The sequence below is a fragment of the Octopus bimaculoides genome, chromosome 16 (genome assembly GCF_046866305.1).
Source record: "Octopus bimaculoides isolate indiv1 chromosome 16, ASM4686630v1, whole genome shotgun sequence".
Lineage (NCBI taxonomy): Eukaryota > Metazoa > Mollusca > Cephalopoda > Octopoda > Octopodidae > Octopus > Octopus bimaculoides.
Window position 1 is genome coordinate 13,758,800 of NC_142943.1, and position 16,573 is coordinate 13,775,372.

At 40.1% G+C, this 16,573-nt stretch overlaps 1 protein-coding gene across 2 annotated transcripts in view; it reads left to right on the top strand.

Annotated features, from left to right (window-relative positions):
- The window catches only part of LOC106878371 (aspartyl aminopeptidase), a 46,512-nt gene that overhangs the window by 14,963 nt on the left and 14,976 nt on the right, over positions 1-16,573 (top strand). For both annotated transcript variants that reach the window (XM_052973918.2, XM_089364165.1), the window contains 5 exons: positions 2,603-2,728; positions 3,811-3,935; positions 7,931-7,997; positions 9,448-9,555; positions 10,689-10,766. In XM_052973918.2, coding sequence (XP_052829878.1) covers positions 2,603-2,728; positions 3,811-3,935; positions 7,931-7,997; positions 9,448-9,555; positions 10,689-10,766 — 504 coding nt within the window. The remainder of the gene's footprint in view (positions 1-2,602; positions 2,729-3,810; positions 3,936-7,930; positions 7,998-9,447; positions 9,556-10,688; positions 10,767-16,573) is intronic.

Here is a 16,573-nt window from a genome sequence, read left to right on the forward strand (position 1 = left end):
TATTAATGATGAAATGGAATATTAATGATAAAACTGATGTATATAGAGTGAGTTTTAAGGAGTTTTCTAAGGTGCTTTGGTAAGTTAGAAAATGGTAATCAGGGATCCAGAAAATTCAATTATCTGGCTCCCTTCCAGTTCCAGTGGTGCCTAATGAGGGAGTTTATTGTAGTATATTTTTGTTTTGTTCTTTTTTTTTAACCATTTGTTATTATATTATTTTGTTTACCCTGTTTTAGTTAAATCTATAACTTTCATTAAGTCTGTTCAGAGTTACCTCTCCAGTATTTCTCATTGATAACAGCTAAAAAGCTAGAAACACATTTGGGAATCCAACAGGGGGGCAACACTGGACAGATATGGTGTTTTTATACCTTTTTACCATAAGAGAGAATTTTTTTCTCCTTGGTAATTGCAGTGAATTTACCTTTAGAAGTTGAAATATGCCACAAACATATTTGACTAACCTTAAGTTTGCTTATGCCTAAACACTACCTGGCACTGATACTGTTGGATAATATACCTTTGTTTCAAGTAATTTGAAAATAATGACTTGATTGAAATACTTTTCTCATTATTAAGGTGGTGTTTGAAGCACATTAACATGAAATTTTGATGGAAGGCTTTGAGATCCCTTTAAAACAGGGAATTGGTATCATAGAATGGTCTCAGGTGGGTTGGTATTAGAAGGGTTCAACACACAGCTGCACCTGTACCTATTAATTAGTCTACTGACAATAGTATTCTATAGGCATAGACATGGCGGTGTGGTAAGAAGCTTGCCAACCACATGGCTCTGGGTTCAGTCCCACTTTGGACAAGTGTCTTCTACTATAGTTTCAGGCTGACTAAAGCCTTGTGAGTGGATTTGGTAGATGGAAACTGAACAAAGCCTATCATATGTGTGTTTCTTTGTGTTTGTTCCCCACCACTGCTTGACAACCAGTGTTGGTGTTGTTTATATCCCTGTAATTTAGCAGTTCAGCAGAAAAGATCTATAGAATAAGTACGAGGCTTAAAAGGAAAAAAGTACTAGGGGCCTTGATTTGTTCAACTAAAAATTCTTCAAGGCAGTGCCCCAGCATGGCCACAGTCTAATTACTGAAACAAATAAAAGATAAAAGTTATAGTAATTATGACAGCCATAATTGGTTGTAGTTTAACACTGAACTTAGGTAGGGGGCTCTGAAAGGGGTCTCAGGGAATAGTGTCCCTGCCTTCCTGAGCTAGTTTTCCACCACATTTCTTAAAAATCATGGTAGCGGCCTTGGTCTCGGGACCACTCATGTCTAGAAACTGAGGTTGGGGGTAAGCAAGGACATGCTCCCCGTAGAAAATCCAGCTCCAAAAATGCCTCAAGGAGAATGGGCACCAGCCAGCCCAAAGGTTGGGGTAGGCTGCACCTGCCTACCTTGGTTGCTATGGCATTGAGGTAGATCCATCGACCCCCCATTAACAGGGACAAAACCCAGATTTAAAACACTGGATGATGATGATGATGATGATGATGATGGCACTCCAGCAGTTACGATGAGAGTTGCAGTTGATTTGATCAACGGAACAGTCTGCTTGTGAAATTAACATGCAAGCGGCTGAGCACTCCACAGACACACACACTCTTAACATAGTTCTCCGGGAGATTCAGCATGATACAATGTGTGCCAAGGCTGGCCTTTTGAATTACAGGTACTACTCATTTTTGCCAGCTGAGTGGACTGGAGCAATGTGAAATAAAGTTCCACATGGAATGCACTTGTGCCAGTGCCATGTGGGATGCACTCGTGCCAGTGCCACATGGAATGCACTCGTGTCAATGTCACATTGAATGCACTCATACCAGTGCCACATAAGGTACACTTGGACTGGTACCACATAAAAAGTACCCAGCACATTCTGTTAAGTGGTTGTCATTAGGAAAGGCATCCAGCTGTAAAAACCATGCCAAATCAGACTGGAACCTGGTGCAGTTATCCAGCTGACCAGCTCTGGTCAAACCATCTAACCCATGCCAGCATGGACAATGGATGTTAAACAGTGATGATGATGCTGATGAGGATTGGTTCTGAAAAAACATTAGTCTCGGGACACAGTTACTCTTTTATACTCTTTTACTTGTTTCAGTCATTTGACTGCGGCCATGCTGGAGCACCGCCTTTAGTAGAGCAAATCAACCCGAGGACTTATTCTTTGTAAGCCTAGTACTTATTCTATCGGTCTCTTTTGCCGAACCGCTAAGTTACGGGGACATAAACACACCCGCATCGGTTGTCAAGCGATGTTGGGGGGGACACAGACACACAAACACACACACACAAATATATATATATATGACGGGCTTCTTTCAGTTTCTGTCTACCAAATCCACTCACAAGGCTTTGGTCGGCCCGAGGCTATAATAGGAGACACTTGCCCAAAGTGCCACGCAGTGGGAATGAACCCGGAACCATGTGGTTGGTAAGCAAGCTACTTACCACACAGCCACTCCTGGTTGTACATCACACGGAGATAAGTGTTCTTGCTAACGGATTCCTCTAATAACATATGTGAACAAGCTACTGTTTGTTATGGTAACATATTTACTTTGTTTATTTTTCTATTTAAGGTGAAACCAGTGTCCAGAAAGGAAAGACATGGCTACTTGACAGTTGGTGTGCAATGCTATGGTGGTGGTATTTGGGCATCTTGGCTTGATCGGGATCTTACTGTAGCTGGTCGAGTAATGATTGATGTGAGTACTTCCAAAGAAAAGTACAAGAGCGATTTAAAAAAAAAAACCATGCTTAGTTTGGGTTTTTTTTTAATCTACCCTCTTTGTTTCTTTTTTTTTTTTCTTTTATAAAATTTATGAATAACAGAGATTCAGAATTTGCAAAAACCATTTTTTAATTTATTACTGAATTTTTTAAAATCAGAAACTAATTACAGTTAATGGATTTACAGTTGCATACATTCGTAATATTTTTGTTTTCAATGAAACAGAGGACCACAGTATTTTAAATTTTCAAAAAAGCAAAAAGACTAATGTTTTCAGATGGAAACAAAATAAAATTTTTAAAAAGCTGTAACTGCTATTCCTCCAACCTTAATCAATTTCTGCTTTAAAAGAAAAAAAAAGTAAAAAATTTTTTAAAATTTCATTATGAAAATGTTTTTTGTAAATTCTGAAATGTATGTTCAAATCGAAAATATAAAACCCATTAAAACAAATAAATATTAACAAAAACCCAAAGATATAATAATGTTAGAGTGGTAAGGCTTTAAAAAATGAGTTTCCCAAGAACTTTTACCAATAATATTCTTGTTATTGTGGTTGTTAAGAGTGACAAAAGCACAGCACTAATTTGATCTTGTTCCCTCCATTTACCTTTCAGCTGTGCCTTATAACATAAAACTTGTGCTGAAGGAAGAAAACCATAAATTTTATGAAGCATAGAAGCATCCTCCTCGTTTATGTTGCTGTTATCTCTGTTTCCACAATCCCACCTCCTCTTTAACAGTCTTAGTAATTCACTGATTTATTCCTCATGGAATTTTTCAAGTTAGGGTTACAATGTTATTGTTATAGTAAGTGTAGCTCTGGGATGTTTGTATGGTGAAGTTGGGGAGGAGATGATTTAATTTTGAGGAGGTCTAATAATGCAGAAACATGTTTAGTATAGTTTCCCATACTTTCCAAAATGATTATAGTGTTTGCTATTGAGCTAATGTTGTCTTTTCTTTATCACATAACTATTTTTAATTTACTCTATTGAATATCTAAGCTTTAACTATAACACTTGCAATTCTAATCGTCTTTTTGTATTTTGACAGAATGGCAAAGGACTTGAACACCGTCTGGTGAATGTGAAGAAACCAATTCTTCGCATTCCTCATCTTGCTATCCATCTGCAGAGAGACATTAATGACAAACTGACTCTTAACAAAGAGGATCATTTGTAAGAAACATGACTTCGTTTTATATTTGTACTACTACGGTTTCTTAAATTTAAAAAATTTTTGATCTTTTCTTTGTTTTTGTTTTTGAGCCTGGTGCAGCCACTGTGTGCCCTAAATAGACATACTCCTTTACCTCCTCGATTTCATAATTTCCCACCTCTATTCGGCCTTGTGCTATGTCTTTCCTGATAATAAATATTAATGATACATACTTCAGTATAATAAATACAAATACAATATCTCAGATATCTAATTTAGTGGGGTGAAAAACTATTAATTGATATTATCCTTGCATTTAGTAGGGGGTTGATGGAAAGCTAGCGGAATCACTAACATATCAGACAAAATGCCTAACAGCATTTCTATTGGTTCTATGGATACTGAGTTCAAATCCTGCTGAGGTCAATTTTGCCTTTCATCCTTTCAGTATCAATATCATATAGTACCAGTCAAGTACTAGGGTTGATATAATCGACCACTCCCTCCCTCTGAAATCGCTAGCCTTCTGCCAAAATTAGAAAGACTTTAAAAGGTATTTTCCCTTTGCCATATATTGTTGATAGTCAGAATTTGAGTTACTACATTCCTGCTATTTCTATATGTATTGTTCATTCTTAGTCTTCAAGAAATCTCATGGAACCATTAAAAAAATACCCCCCCCCCCCAAATGACGTTGGATAATGTAATCCTGTGTTTCTTGCTCAAATTAAAATATTGATTAATTACCACATCTCAAGCGCCTCTGATCGTAGGTCTGTTTGACAATACCAGCCGCTCTTAGTCTTGCCAAGTGAGTAGAATAATACGCTTCATTTGTGTTAAATTAGACTGAAACAAAGCCATTGCTTTCATCAGCTGACTTTAAAAACTTGGATCCACTGTTCTCCCAAAATTTCAATCAAGCCTCATGGAGTTGTCTCCCCTGCATTTTTTTTTTTTTTTTTTGTCAGATTTTTTTTGTTAGTAACCGTTAGCGTTTGTATATTATAATTGCATCAATAATAATCGAAGTTTTGCAATTCACTACATTACTTATTTATGTGTATTTAAGTATGTTTTCATATAATTGGGAAATTTGTAAACCATATCCAACCATGAAACTTATCATAAACCTATCGTAAAATGTCGCCCTCATGTATTGTCTGCTTTACTGCACGTTGATGACACAACAAAAGTTTTCTCGATTAAGCGCGAGTTCTCTCCCACCAGATAAAACCATCGTGTTGCTTCTTTCTGACTTTCTCATAGTGTTTTCTTGGCACAGATATTGGGGTGGTTTACCATTGTCTTCCTCAACTGGATAGCCGTTGGCCAACAAGGAACTTGATTTGCCTTTGACTGGTCTTGTTTTTAGTTCTGCTGGGTGTCCAGACACTTCATCACAAGAATAGCAAGTCACTCGAGTGGGGTAGCTGGTTTAGTCGCCGACCGCCCAACCATGAAACGGTACTGGTTTACATGATACCAGTAGCAGGTCGAATCAGCTTTTGATGAGATCCCTGACCTGACCTGACTACATGTAAAATGTAATTTTTATCAAATCAACCACACTTTCTGAGTGGTTGGCGTTAGGAAGGGCATCCAGCTGTAGAAACTCTGCCAAATCAGATTGGAGCCTGGTGTAGCCATCTGGTTCACCAGTCCTCAGTCAAATCGTCCAACCCATGCTAGCATGGAAAGCAGACGTTAAACAATGATGATGATGATGAAAAGCATTTTGGTTTCTTTTTGTCTCTGACGACTCAGACTGGGAAGTAAAAATTGTACATAGCTTCAATGTAGCAAATTGGTTAATACATCTACCTTTTTAATGGGTCCGCTATGAGATGTGTGGCTGGTGGTTGGTCCATCATGTTGAAAGTCAACTCTGCATTGCTGTCACCAATAGTCTGTTCACCAGCTACATCCCTAAGCTCTCAGGGTCTCATTCACATGTGTATGTCATTTTATACCAATTGAGAGGCGCAGAAGGGAGCATGCCAAAAGTTGATATGGTCACTGGAGCCTATTCCACATGAAGTTTTGATTGACCAGATCTGTTGATCGTGTGGGTAATATTCTTTCCAGGCGGTCATATTCGCCAGTCATGTGGCAACATTCCAGCAAATCACAACATCAGTTGATTGCTGAATATTCTCACTACAAATGTATACATTGTAATGTATGGGGGACTAGATGATGTCTCTTCAGATGTGATGTTTGTTGTGAATGTCATGAAGTACAGATATGAAGTCAAAGTTGCATTTATTATTAATTGTGTTTCTTATTTCTATTTTACATTTAAAGAATCCTAAGATTCCATACTTACCTGGAGAAAGCAATGAGAAACCATTCCATTGAGTCCTCTTAGTAGTACTAGAAATGGTCTTGTAGCAAATTGTCCTTTGAATGAATATGTTCTGAGAAAGGGAACTAGCTCGTCTAATTGTGTGAAGGTGCATGGCTTAGTGGTTATGGTATTCGACTCATGATCATGTGGTCGTGAGTTCAATTCCTGGCAATGCATTGATTGTGTCCTTGAGCTAGACACTTTATTTCACATTGTTCCAGTCCACTCAGCTGGCAAAAATGAGTAGTACCTGTAATTCAAAGGGGCCAGCCTTGTCACGTTCTGTGCCATGCTGATTCTCCCTGAGAACTACATTAATGGTACATGTGTCTGTGGAATGCTCAGCCACTTGCACATTAATTTCACGAGGAGGCTGTTCCATTGATTGGATCGACTGGAACCCTCATTATCATAACCCTCAGAGTGCCAGTTTCATCTAATTGTTGTTATTCTTGGTCTTATTTTGATCAAATGGACCTATGATAAAAGGCATTTCAGCCATGACCATTCCTTCTTTCTTTTTTAAGCATTGTTCATCTTGGATTGCATTGTGTAATGTGTCCTTTTCCTTTTCTTTTAATAGAGGAGGGTGCAATTTGAGATTTGGCTATTATTTGTAACAAGTTGAGTGACTATATATAGACTTGTTGGTTTTTACTTTATCTAATAAAACATATGGGTAGATGTATTTTTATCTTGTGCTATAAATATATGTAAGAATGACCTACTTTCAAAAGGAAAATACCAAAGAAAAACAAAAATAGGATAAATTTGATAGGTGTTCTCATTAATCAACAATGTTAATGCAACAAATAGCTAATTACTTGACTTTTCATGCTTAGAATTATCCATTAATGGGTGATAAACTGTAAGTCTGTCATCCATAGCTCTGTATCTGTCACTGTTCATGTTTCTCAAAAGCATTTGCGGATTACTTATAAACTTGGAATTGAACCTGGGTTGTACATTTAGTTCACTGGGAGTTTAACAACATATGTTGCAGTGCTTTCTATAAATAAACAAACAGGTCAAATTAATTTCTTTTACAAAGAGTGAGTGAGTGGTTTATATTTTTACTAGGTTGCAAGTCTTTCAGTGTAGCAAAACAATAGTACAGGTTCCTTTCTCCTATTGGACCTGCATCATTTTATAATGATGTCCTTAAGTAGTAAGGCTTGAGCATCACATTTCATCCTCTCCTAAAACTGTGAAATCTGTCCCCCCCCCCCACCTATCTCAACATATGAAACTAATATTTTCATCACATAGTTGTTTCATAACCAAAGTTTGCATTGATCAAGCAGGCTTATGATCAAGGCATTCCAACCTATTGGTTTTTGTGTTTTTTTTAAAGATATTTGTATGTTTTCGTTTAAGACTGTCTGCTATTTCTAGCAGGTTGACTGACCACAGAGGGGCCACTCCTGTTGGCTCATGCTTCCTTCATAGTTTATGATTGAGATGTGATCCAAATGCCTTTTATTTTTCAAGACCAGGGTGACACATGAAAGACGGTTCCTAGCTTCCAACAATACCTATAACAAAATATAATGATATATTAGCATATATCTACATTGTATTTTCCCATGTTTAAAATATGAATAATTTACTATTAGGAGCTACTTAAAATAAGTTGTTTTTTTTTTTTACCTTTTTTCCATATAGGAATCCAATCCTAGCCACCAAGGTTCAAGCTCATTTAAATGAAGAAAACTCAACCAAGTCATCAAAGGTAAGGTTAAACGTAGGATTTCTCATTAGATTGTTTTCTTCATATAGTTCTACCCCTGTTTCATATTTTTGACATATATTTATTTGAAACTGTAATTGATTCTGTTACTACTCCAAGGTTGTCACTCTGGGTATTCATTCAGGCTTGTGTGTGTGCACATGCAGAAAAGAAAATCTTTGCCTGTCTTTGATAACATTTCATAGATGAAACTAAATGAGAAAATCAAAAATCAACACAACACCCATGACTTTTGCATCAAGGGTACCAATGATATAGCTCAGTACCAGTGTTGTAGGCTTGGCTGTCATAACACAAGTCAGACTTGACACTACAGAGCATCTCCCCTGACCCTTTAATAATTCTACCAATCTACCACCCTGGATTGGTACTATTTTATTGACTTCCCCAAAAGGATGAAAGGCAAAGTTGACCATGGCAAGATTTGAGCTTTAAGTAGATAAAGCTGGAATACTGCAAAGCATTCTATCCAACTCTGCCACTCTATTGTCTTAAAATCAGAGCTAATCTGTTGACATAGATAAACTAAGATTTCTTCATACTCTCTTTACTCTTTTACTTGTTTCAGTCATTTGACTGTGGCCATGCTGGAGCACCGCCTTTAGTCGAGCTAATCGACCCTAGGACTTATTCTTTGTAAGCCTAATACTTATTCTGTCGGCCTCTTTGCCGAACCGCTAAGTTACGGGGATGTAAACACACCAGCATCGGTTGTCAAGCGATGGTGGGGGGACAAACACAGACACACAAAGACACATACATATATATATATATATATATATATATATATATATATACACATATATATGACAGGCTTCTTTCAGTTTCCGTCTACCAAATCCACTCATGAGGCTTTGGTCGGCCCAAGGCTATAGTAGAAGACACTTGCCAAAGGTGCCATGCAGTAGGACTGAACCCGGAACCATGTGGTTGGTAAGCAAGCTACTTACCACACAGCCACTCCTGCGCCTATACATGTGAAAGAATTTTGGGAAATTTGAATGTGATCGCCTAATGTCTTATCCAGAATAAAGATTTAATTTTTCCTCTGCTTACTGCTATAAACACCAGTATTTGACATTGGCATCATGGATTGGTGTGGCTTCTGATTGGATTAACAATTTTTAAAAACTATTTGTCTTATCTCTTGTGCTTTAATTAGAAAACTTATTGACTGATTTCTTACTTCAGTTCATATCTACAAATCTGCAGGGAGAGGTTTTAGTAAATTAATTCAACTTCAATACGTAACAGGTGTTTTTACTGACCTTTAAAGGGCAAATTTTGAAGAGTTGATTCTTGATTAATCAGGATATCAAAGCATAATGCTGAATACTCTAAGGCATTTAATCTAGCACTTTCCATTTCTTGCACCTTGACACCTTTTCAAAAGTTTAATCTTCATTTACTGATTCTCCATTCTTATTTCCAGTGTGAGAAGCACCATTCTGTACTTATGAAGCTACTTTCTCAAGAATTGCAAGTTGAGCCAAACCAGATTATGGACTTTGAACTTTGTCTTGCAGATACTCAGCCAGCAGTAAGTTCCTTAACAGTAGTTTTTGCTGTTTTTCTTCCTATATTTCCCTAGTTACCATTATCAATAAGCTTAGATGGCCAAATGGCTGAGATATTGAAGGAACAATTCCTGATTCATTGTTTCACATCTCACTGCAAGCATTTCATTGTGTCTCTCAGCAGCTCACTTACTGGATATTACTTAACTAAACAATAGTTGCCATGATGTCGCATAGTTGTTTAACTTTCAGTTACCTTTGACTAAACAAATCAAAAATATTCCTGTCATGCCAGTCCCTTCGTTTTTTTCTCCCCCAGGTATTGTGTATAAAGACCACAGTTTAAATGTACCACTCACAAACATACTTATAAAATAAAAAAAAAAAAAACAATCTATGACTTTTGGAACCATTCCACCATACCCAGAATTGTTGAAGCATGGAATAAATTATTTGTGTTTGTTGTTGTGAGGACATTGTATCCTTAAATTCCACACTTCCTGAAATTCACTAACATTATTACTTATTTATCTATGCATACTTTCCTTTTCATGGTGCACTTTTCTGTAGTTTCTGTGTTTAATTTTGTGTACTGTGCATGCCCAATAACAGATTGGCAGTTTTCAATGTTGTGTGTTTGCCAGATAATGAAGGACTATAACAAATGGTAAGACAATGTGAGATCTGTCCAACCTATTGCCAGTATGGAAAGAAAAATAATCAACATAAAATTATGATAAATCTGATGATTGTTCGCTGACCTGTGAAAGTATTTAGTGAACCTGGATTGTCCAACAACTTTCATGGTGTCTTGTAATTTGCATAGATTTTGATATGGCAATATTTACCAATTTGTCTATCTGTCAAGTTGTGTAATGTTTGGGATAAGATGACCAATAATTTTTCAGCACATGAACATGGTATTCAACCTCTCTGGAAGTCAGTTTCTCTTTCATGTGTGTTCTTGCTTGGGGTTTTTTTTCTAACAGACAGTTTTGTTTTTTGCCAATTCTTTCAATATAATGCTTAACCAAGTAAAACAAGTTACAGGTTTTTTTCTTCTTTGTTGGAATCTAGCAGGTTATATATTTTTTTAGTCTAGTACTCGAGACCAAAATTACAGTTACAGTTACAATGTCTCAATTGTTTCTTCTAGGTCATCGGTGGCATTTGTGAAGAGTTTATATTTTCTCCACGTCTGGATAACTTGGTGAACTCATTCTGTGCTTGTAAGGTAAGTTCTTAAACACTGATTGTAACTCTATTGTTGTTGTGAGTTTATCCAACCCATGCTAGCTCCAACCCATGCTAGCATGGAAAGCGGACGTTAAACGATGATGATGATGATGATGAGTTATTATTACAAGGCAGTAAAGTGGTGAGCTGGCAGAATCGGTAGCACACCAGGCAAAATGCTTAACAGAATTTCATATGTCTGAAGGTGGTGAGCTGGCAGAATCGGTAGCACACCAGGCAAAATGCTTAACAGAATTTCATATGTCTGAAGGTGGTGAGCTGGCAGAATTGTTAGCACACCAGGCAAAATGCTTAACAGAATTTCATATGTCTGAAGGTGGTGAGCTGGCAGAATCGGTAGCACACCAGGCAAAATGCTTAACAGAATTTCATATGTCTGAAGCTGGTGAGCTGGCAGAATCGGTAGCACACCGGGCAAAATGCTTAACAGAATTTCATATGTCTGAAGGTGGTGAGCTGGCAGAATCGGTAGCACACCGGGCAAAATGCTTAACAGAATTTCATATGTCTGAAGGTGGTGAGCTGGCAGAATCGGTAGCACACCGGGCAAAATGCTTAACAGAATTTCATATGCCTGAAGCTGGTGAGCTGGCAGAATCGGTAGCACACCAGGCAAAATGCTTAACAGAATTTCATATGTCTGAAGGTGGTGAGCTGGCAGAATCGGTAGCACACCAGGCAAAATGCTTAACAGAATTTCATATGTCTGAAGGTGGTGAGCTGGCAGAATCGGTAGCACACCGGGCAAAATGCTTAACAGAATTTCATATGTCTGAAGGTGGTGAGCTGGCAGAATCGGTAGCACACCGGGCAAAATGCTTAACAGAATTTCATATGCCTGAAGCTGGTGAGCTGGCAGAATCGGTAGCACACCAGGCAAAATGCTTAACAGAATTTCATATGTCTGAAGGTGGTGAGCTGGCAGAATCGGTAGCACACCGGGCAAAATGCTTAACAGAATTTCATATGTCTGAAGGTGGTGAGCTGGCAGAATCGGTAGCACACCGGGCAAAATGCTTAACAGAATTTCATATGCCTGAAGCTGGTGAGCTGGCAGAATCGGTAGCACACCAGGCAAAATGCTTAACAGAATTTCATATGTCTGAAGGTGGTGAGCTGGCAGAATCGGTAGCACACCAGGCAAAATGCTTAACAGAATTTCATATGTCTGAAGGTGGTGAGCTGGCAGAATCGGTAGCACACCGGGCAAAATGCTTAACAGAATTTCATATGTCTGAAGGTGGTGAGCTGGCAGAATCGGTAGCACACCAGGCAAAATGCTTAACAGAATTTCATATGTCTGAAGGTGGTGAGCTGGCAGAATCGGTAGCACACCGGGCAAAATGCTTAACAGAATTTCATATGTCTGAAGGTGGTGAGCTGGCAGAATCGGTAGCACACCAGGCAAAATGCTTAACAGAATTTCATATGTCTGAAGGTGGTGAGCTGGCAGAATCGGTAGCACACCGGGCAAAATGCTTAACAGAATTTCATATGCCTGAAGCTGGTGAGCTGGCAGAATCGGTAGCACACCAGGCAAAATGCTTAACAGAATTTCATATGTCTGAAGGTGGTGAGCTGGCAGAATCGGTAGCACACCGGGCAAAATGCTTAACAGAATTTCATATGTCTGAAGGTGGTGAGCTGGCAGAATCGGTAGCACACCAGGCAAAATGCTTAACAGAATTTCATATGCCTGAAGCTGGTGAGCTGGCAGAATCGGTAGCACACCAGGCAAAATGCTTAACAGAATTTCATATGTCTGAAGGTGGTGAGCTGGCAGAATCGGTAGCACACCAGGCAAAATGCTTAACAGAATTTCATATGTCTGAAGGTGGTGAGCTGGCAGAATCGGTAGCACACCAGGCAAAATGCTTAACAGAATTTCATATGTCTGAAGGTGGTGAGCTGGCAGAATCGGTAGCACACCGGGCAAAATGCTTAACAGAATTTCATATGTCTGAAGGTGGTGAGCTGGCAGAATCGGTAGCACACCGGGCAAAATGCTTAACAGAATTTCATATGTCTGAAGGTGGTGAGCTGGCAGAATCGGTAGCACACCAGGCAAAATGCTTAACAGAATTTCATATGTCTGAAGGTGGTGAGCTGGCAGAATCGGTAGCACACCGGGCAAAATGCTTAACAGAATTTCATATGTCTGAAGGTGGTGAGCTGGCAGAATCGGTAGCACACCAGGCAAAATGCTTAACAGAATTTCATATGTCTGAAGGTGGTGAGCTGGCAGAATCGGTAGCACACCGGGCAAAATGCTTAACAGAATTTCATATGTCTGAAGGTGGTGAGCTGGCAGAATCGGTAGCACACCAGGCAAAATGCTTAACAGAATTTCATATGTCTGAAGGTGGTGAGCTGGCAGAATCGGTAGCACACCGGGCAAAATGCTTAACAGAATTTCATATGTCTGAAGGTGGTGAGCTGGCAGAATCGGTAGCACACCGGGCAAAATGCTTAACAGAATTTCATATGCCTGAAGCTGGTGAGCTGGCAGAATCGGTAGCACACCAGGCAAAATGCTTAACAGAATTTCATATGTCTGAAGGTGGTGAGCTGGCAGAATCGGTAGCACACCAGGCAAAATGCTTAACAGAATTTCATATGTCTGAAGGTGGTGAGCTGGCAGAATCGGTAGCACACCAGGCAAAATGCTTAACAGAATTTCATATGTCTGAAGGTGGTGAGCTGGCAGAATCGGTAGCACACCGGGCAAAATGCTTAACAGAATTTCATATGTCTGAAGGTGGTGAGCTGGCAGAATCGGTAGCACACCAGGCAAAATGCTTAACAGAATTTCATATGTCTGAAGGTGGTGAGCTGGCAGAATCGGTAGCACACCAGGCAAAATGCTTAACAGAATTTCATATGTCTGAAGGTGGTGAGCTGGCAGAATCGGTAGCACACCAGGCAAAATGCTTAACAGAATTTCATATGTCTGAAGGTGGTGAGCTGGCAGAATCGGTAGCACACCAGGCAAAATGCTTAACAGAATTTCATATGTCTGAAGGTGGTGAGCTGGCAGAATCGGTAGCACACCAGGCAAAATGCTTAACAGAATTTCATATGTCTGAAGGTGGTGAGCTGGCAGAATCGGTAGCACACCAGGCAAAATGCTTAACAGAATTTCATATGTCTGAAGGTGGTGAGCTGGCAGAATCGGTAGCACACCGGGCAAAATGCTTAACAGAATTTCATATGTCTGAAGCTGGTGAGCTGGCAGAATCGGTAGCACACCAGGCAAAATGCTTATCAGAATTTCATATGTCTGAAGGTGGTGAGCTGGCAGAATCGGTAGCACACCGGGCAAAATGCTTAACAGAATTTCATATGTCTGAAGGTGGTGAGCTGGCAGAATCGGTAGCACACCAGGCAAAATGCTTAACAGAATTTCATATGTCTGAAGGTGGTGAGCTGGCAGAATCGGTAGCACACCAGGCAAAATGCTTATCAGAATTTCATATGTCTGAAGGTGGTGAGCTGGCAGAATCGGTAGCACACCGGGCAAAATGCTTAACAGAATTTCATATGTCTGAAGGTGGTGAGCTGGCAGAATCGGTAGCACACCAGGCAAAATGCTTAACAGAATTTCATATGTCTGAAGGTGGTGAGCTGGCAGAATCGGTAGCACACCGGGCAAAATGCTTAACAGAATTTCATATGTCTGAAGCTGGTGAGCTGGCAGAATCGGTAGCACACCAGGCAAAATGCTTAACAGAATTTCATATGTCTGAAGGTGGTGAGCTGGCAGAATCGGTAGCACACCAGGCAAAATGCTTATCAGAATTTCATATGTCTGAAGGTGGTGAGCTGGCAGAATCGGTAGCACACCAGGCAAAATGCTTAACAGAATTTCATATGTCTGAAGGTGGTGAGCTGGCAGAATCGGTCGCACACCAGGCAAAATGCTTAACAGAATTTCATGTCTGAAGGTGGTGAGCTGGCAGAATCGGTCGCACACCAGGCAAAATGCTTAACAGAATTTCATATGTCTGAAGGTGGTGAGCTGGCAGAATCGGTAGCACACCAGGCAAAATGCTTAACAGAATTTCATATGTCTGAAGGTGGTGAGCTGGCAGAATCGGTAGCACACCAGGCAAAATGCTTAACAGAATTTCATATGTCTGAAGGTGGTGAGCTGGCAGAATCGGTAGCACACCAGGCAAAATGCTTAACAGAATTTCATGTCTGAAGGTGGTGAGCTGGCAGAATCGGTAGCACACCGGGCAAAATGCTTAACAGAATTTCATGTCTGAAGGTGGTGAGCTGGCAGAATCGGTAGCACACCAGGCAAAATGCTTAACAGAATTTCATATGTCTGAAGGTGGTGAGCTGGCAGAATCGGTAGCACACCAGGCAAAATGCTTAACAGAATTTCATATGTCTGAAGGTGGTGAGCTGGCAGAATCGGTAGCACACCAGGCAAAATGCTTAACAGAATTTCATATGTCTGAAGGTGGTGAGCTGGCAGAATCGGTAGCACACCAGGCAAAATGCTTAACAGAATTTCATATGTCTGAAGGTGGTGAGCTGGCAGAATCGGTAGCACACCAGGCAAAATGCTTAACAGAATTTCATATGTCTGAAGGTGGTGAGCTGGCAGAATCGGTAGCACACCAGGCAAAATGCTTAACAGAATTTCATGTCTGAAGGTGGTGAGCTGGCAGAATCGGTAGCACACCAGGCAAAATGCTTAACAGAATTTCATATGTCTGAAGGTGGTGAGCTGGCAGAATCGGTAGCACACCAGGCAAAATGCTTAACAGAATTTCATGTCTGAAGGTGGTGAGCTGGCAGAATCGGTAGCACACCAGGCAAAATGCTTAACAGAATTTCATATGTCTGAAGGTGGTGAGCTGGCAGAATCGGTAGCACACCGGGCAAAATGCTTAACAGAATTTCATATGTCTGAAGGTGGTGAGCTGGCAGAATTGTTAGCACACCGGGCAAAATGCTTAACAGAATTTCATATGTCTGAAGGTGGTGAGCTGGCAGAATCGGTAGCACACCAGGCAAAATGCTTAACAGAATTTCATATGTCTGAAGCTGGTGAGCTGGCAGAATCGGTAGCACACCAGGCAAAATGCTTAACAGAATTTCATATGTCTGAAGGTGGTGAGCTGGCAGAATCGGTAGCACACCGGGCAAAATGCTTAACAGAATTTCATATGTCTGAAGGTGGTGAGCTGGCAGAATTGTTAGCACACCGGGCAAAATGCTTAACAGAATTTCATATGTCTGAAGGTGGTGAGCTGGTAGAATCGGTAGCATGCCGGGCAAAATGCTTAACAGAATTTCATATGTCTGAAGGTGGTGAGCTGGCAGAATTGTTAGCACACCGGGCAAAATGCTTAACAGAATTTCATATGTCTGAAGGTGGTGAGCTGGCAGAATCGGTAGCACACCAGGCAAAATGCTTAACAGAATTTCATATGTCTGAAGGTGGTGAGCTGGCAGAATCGGTAGCACACCGGGCAAAATGCTTAACAGAATTTCATATGTCTGAAGGTGGTGAGCTGGCAGAATCAGTAGCACACCAGGCAAAATGCTTAACAGAATTTCATATGTCTGAAGGTGGTGAGCTGGCAGAATCGGTAGCATGCCGGGCAAAATGCTTAACAGAATTTCATATGTCTGAAGGTGGTGAGCTGGCAGAATCGGTCGCACACCAGGCAAAATGCTTAACAGAATTTCATGTCTGAAGGTGGTGAGCTGGCAGAATCGGTAGCACACCAGGCAAAATGCTTAACAGAATTTCATATGTCTGAAGGT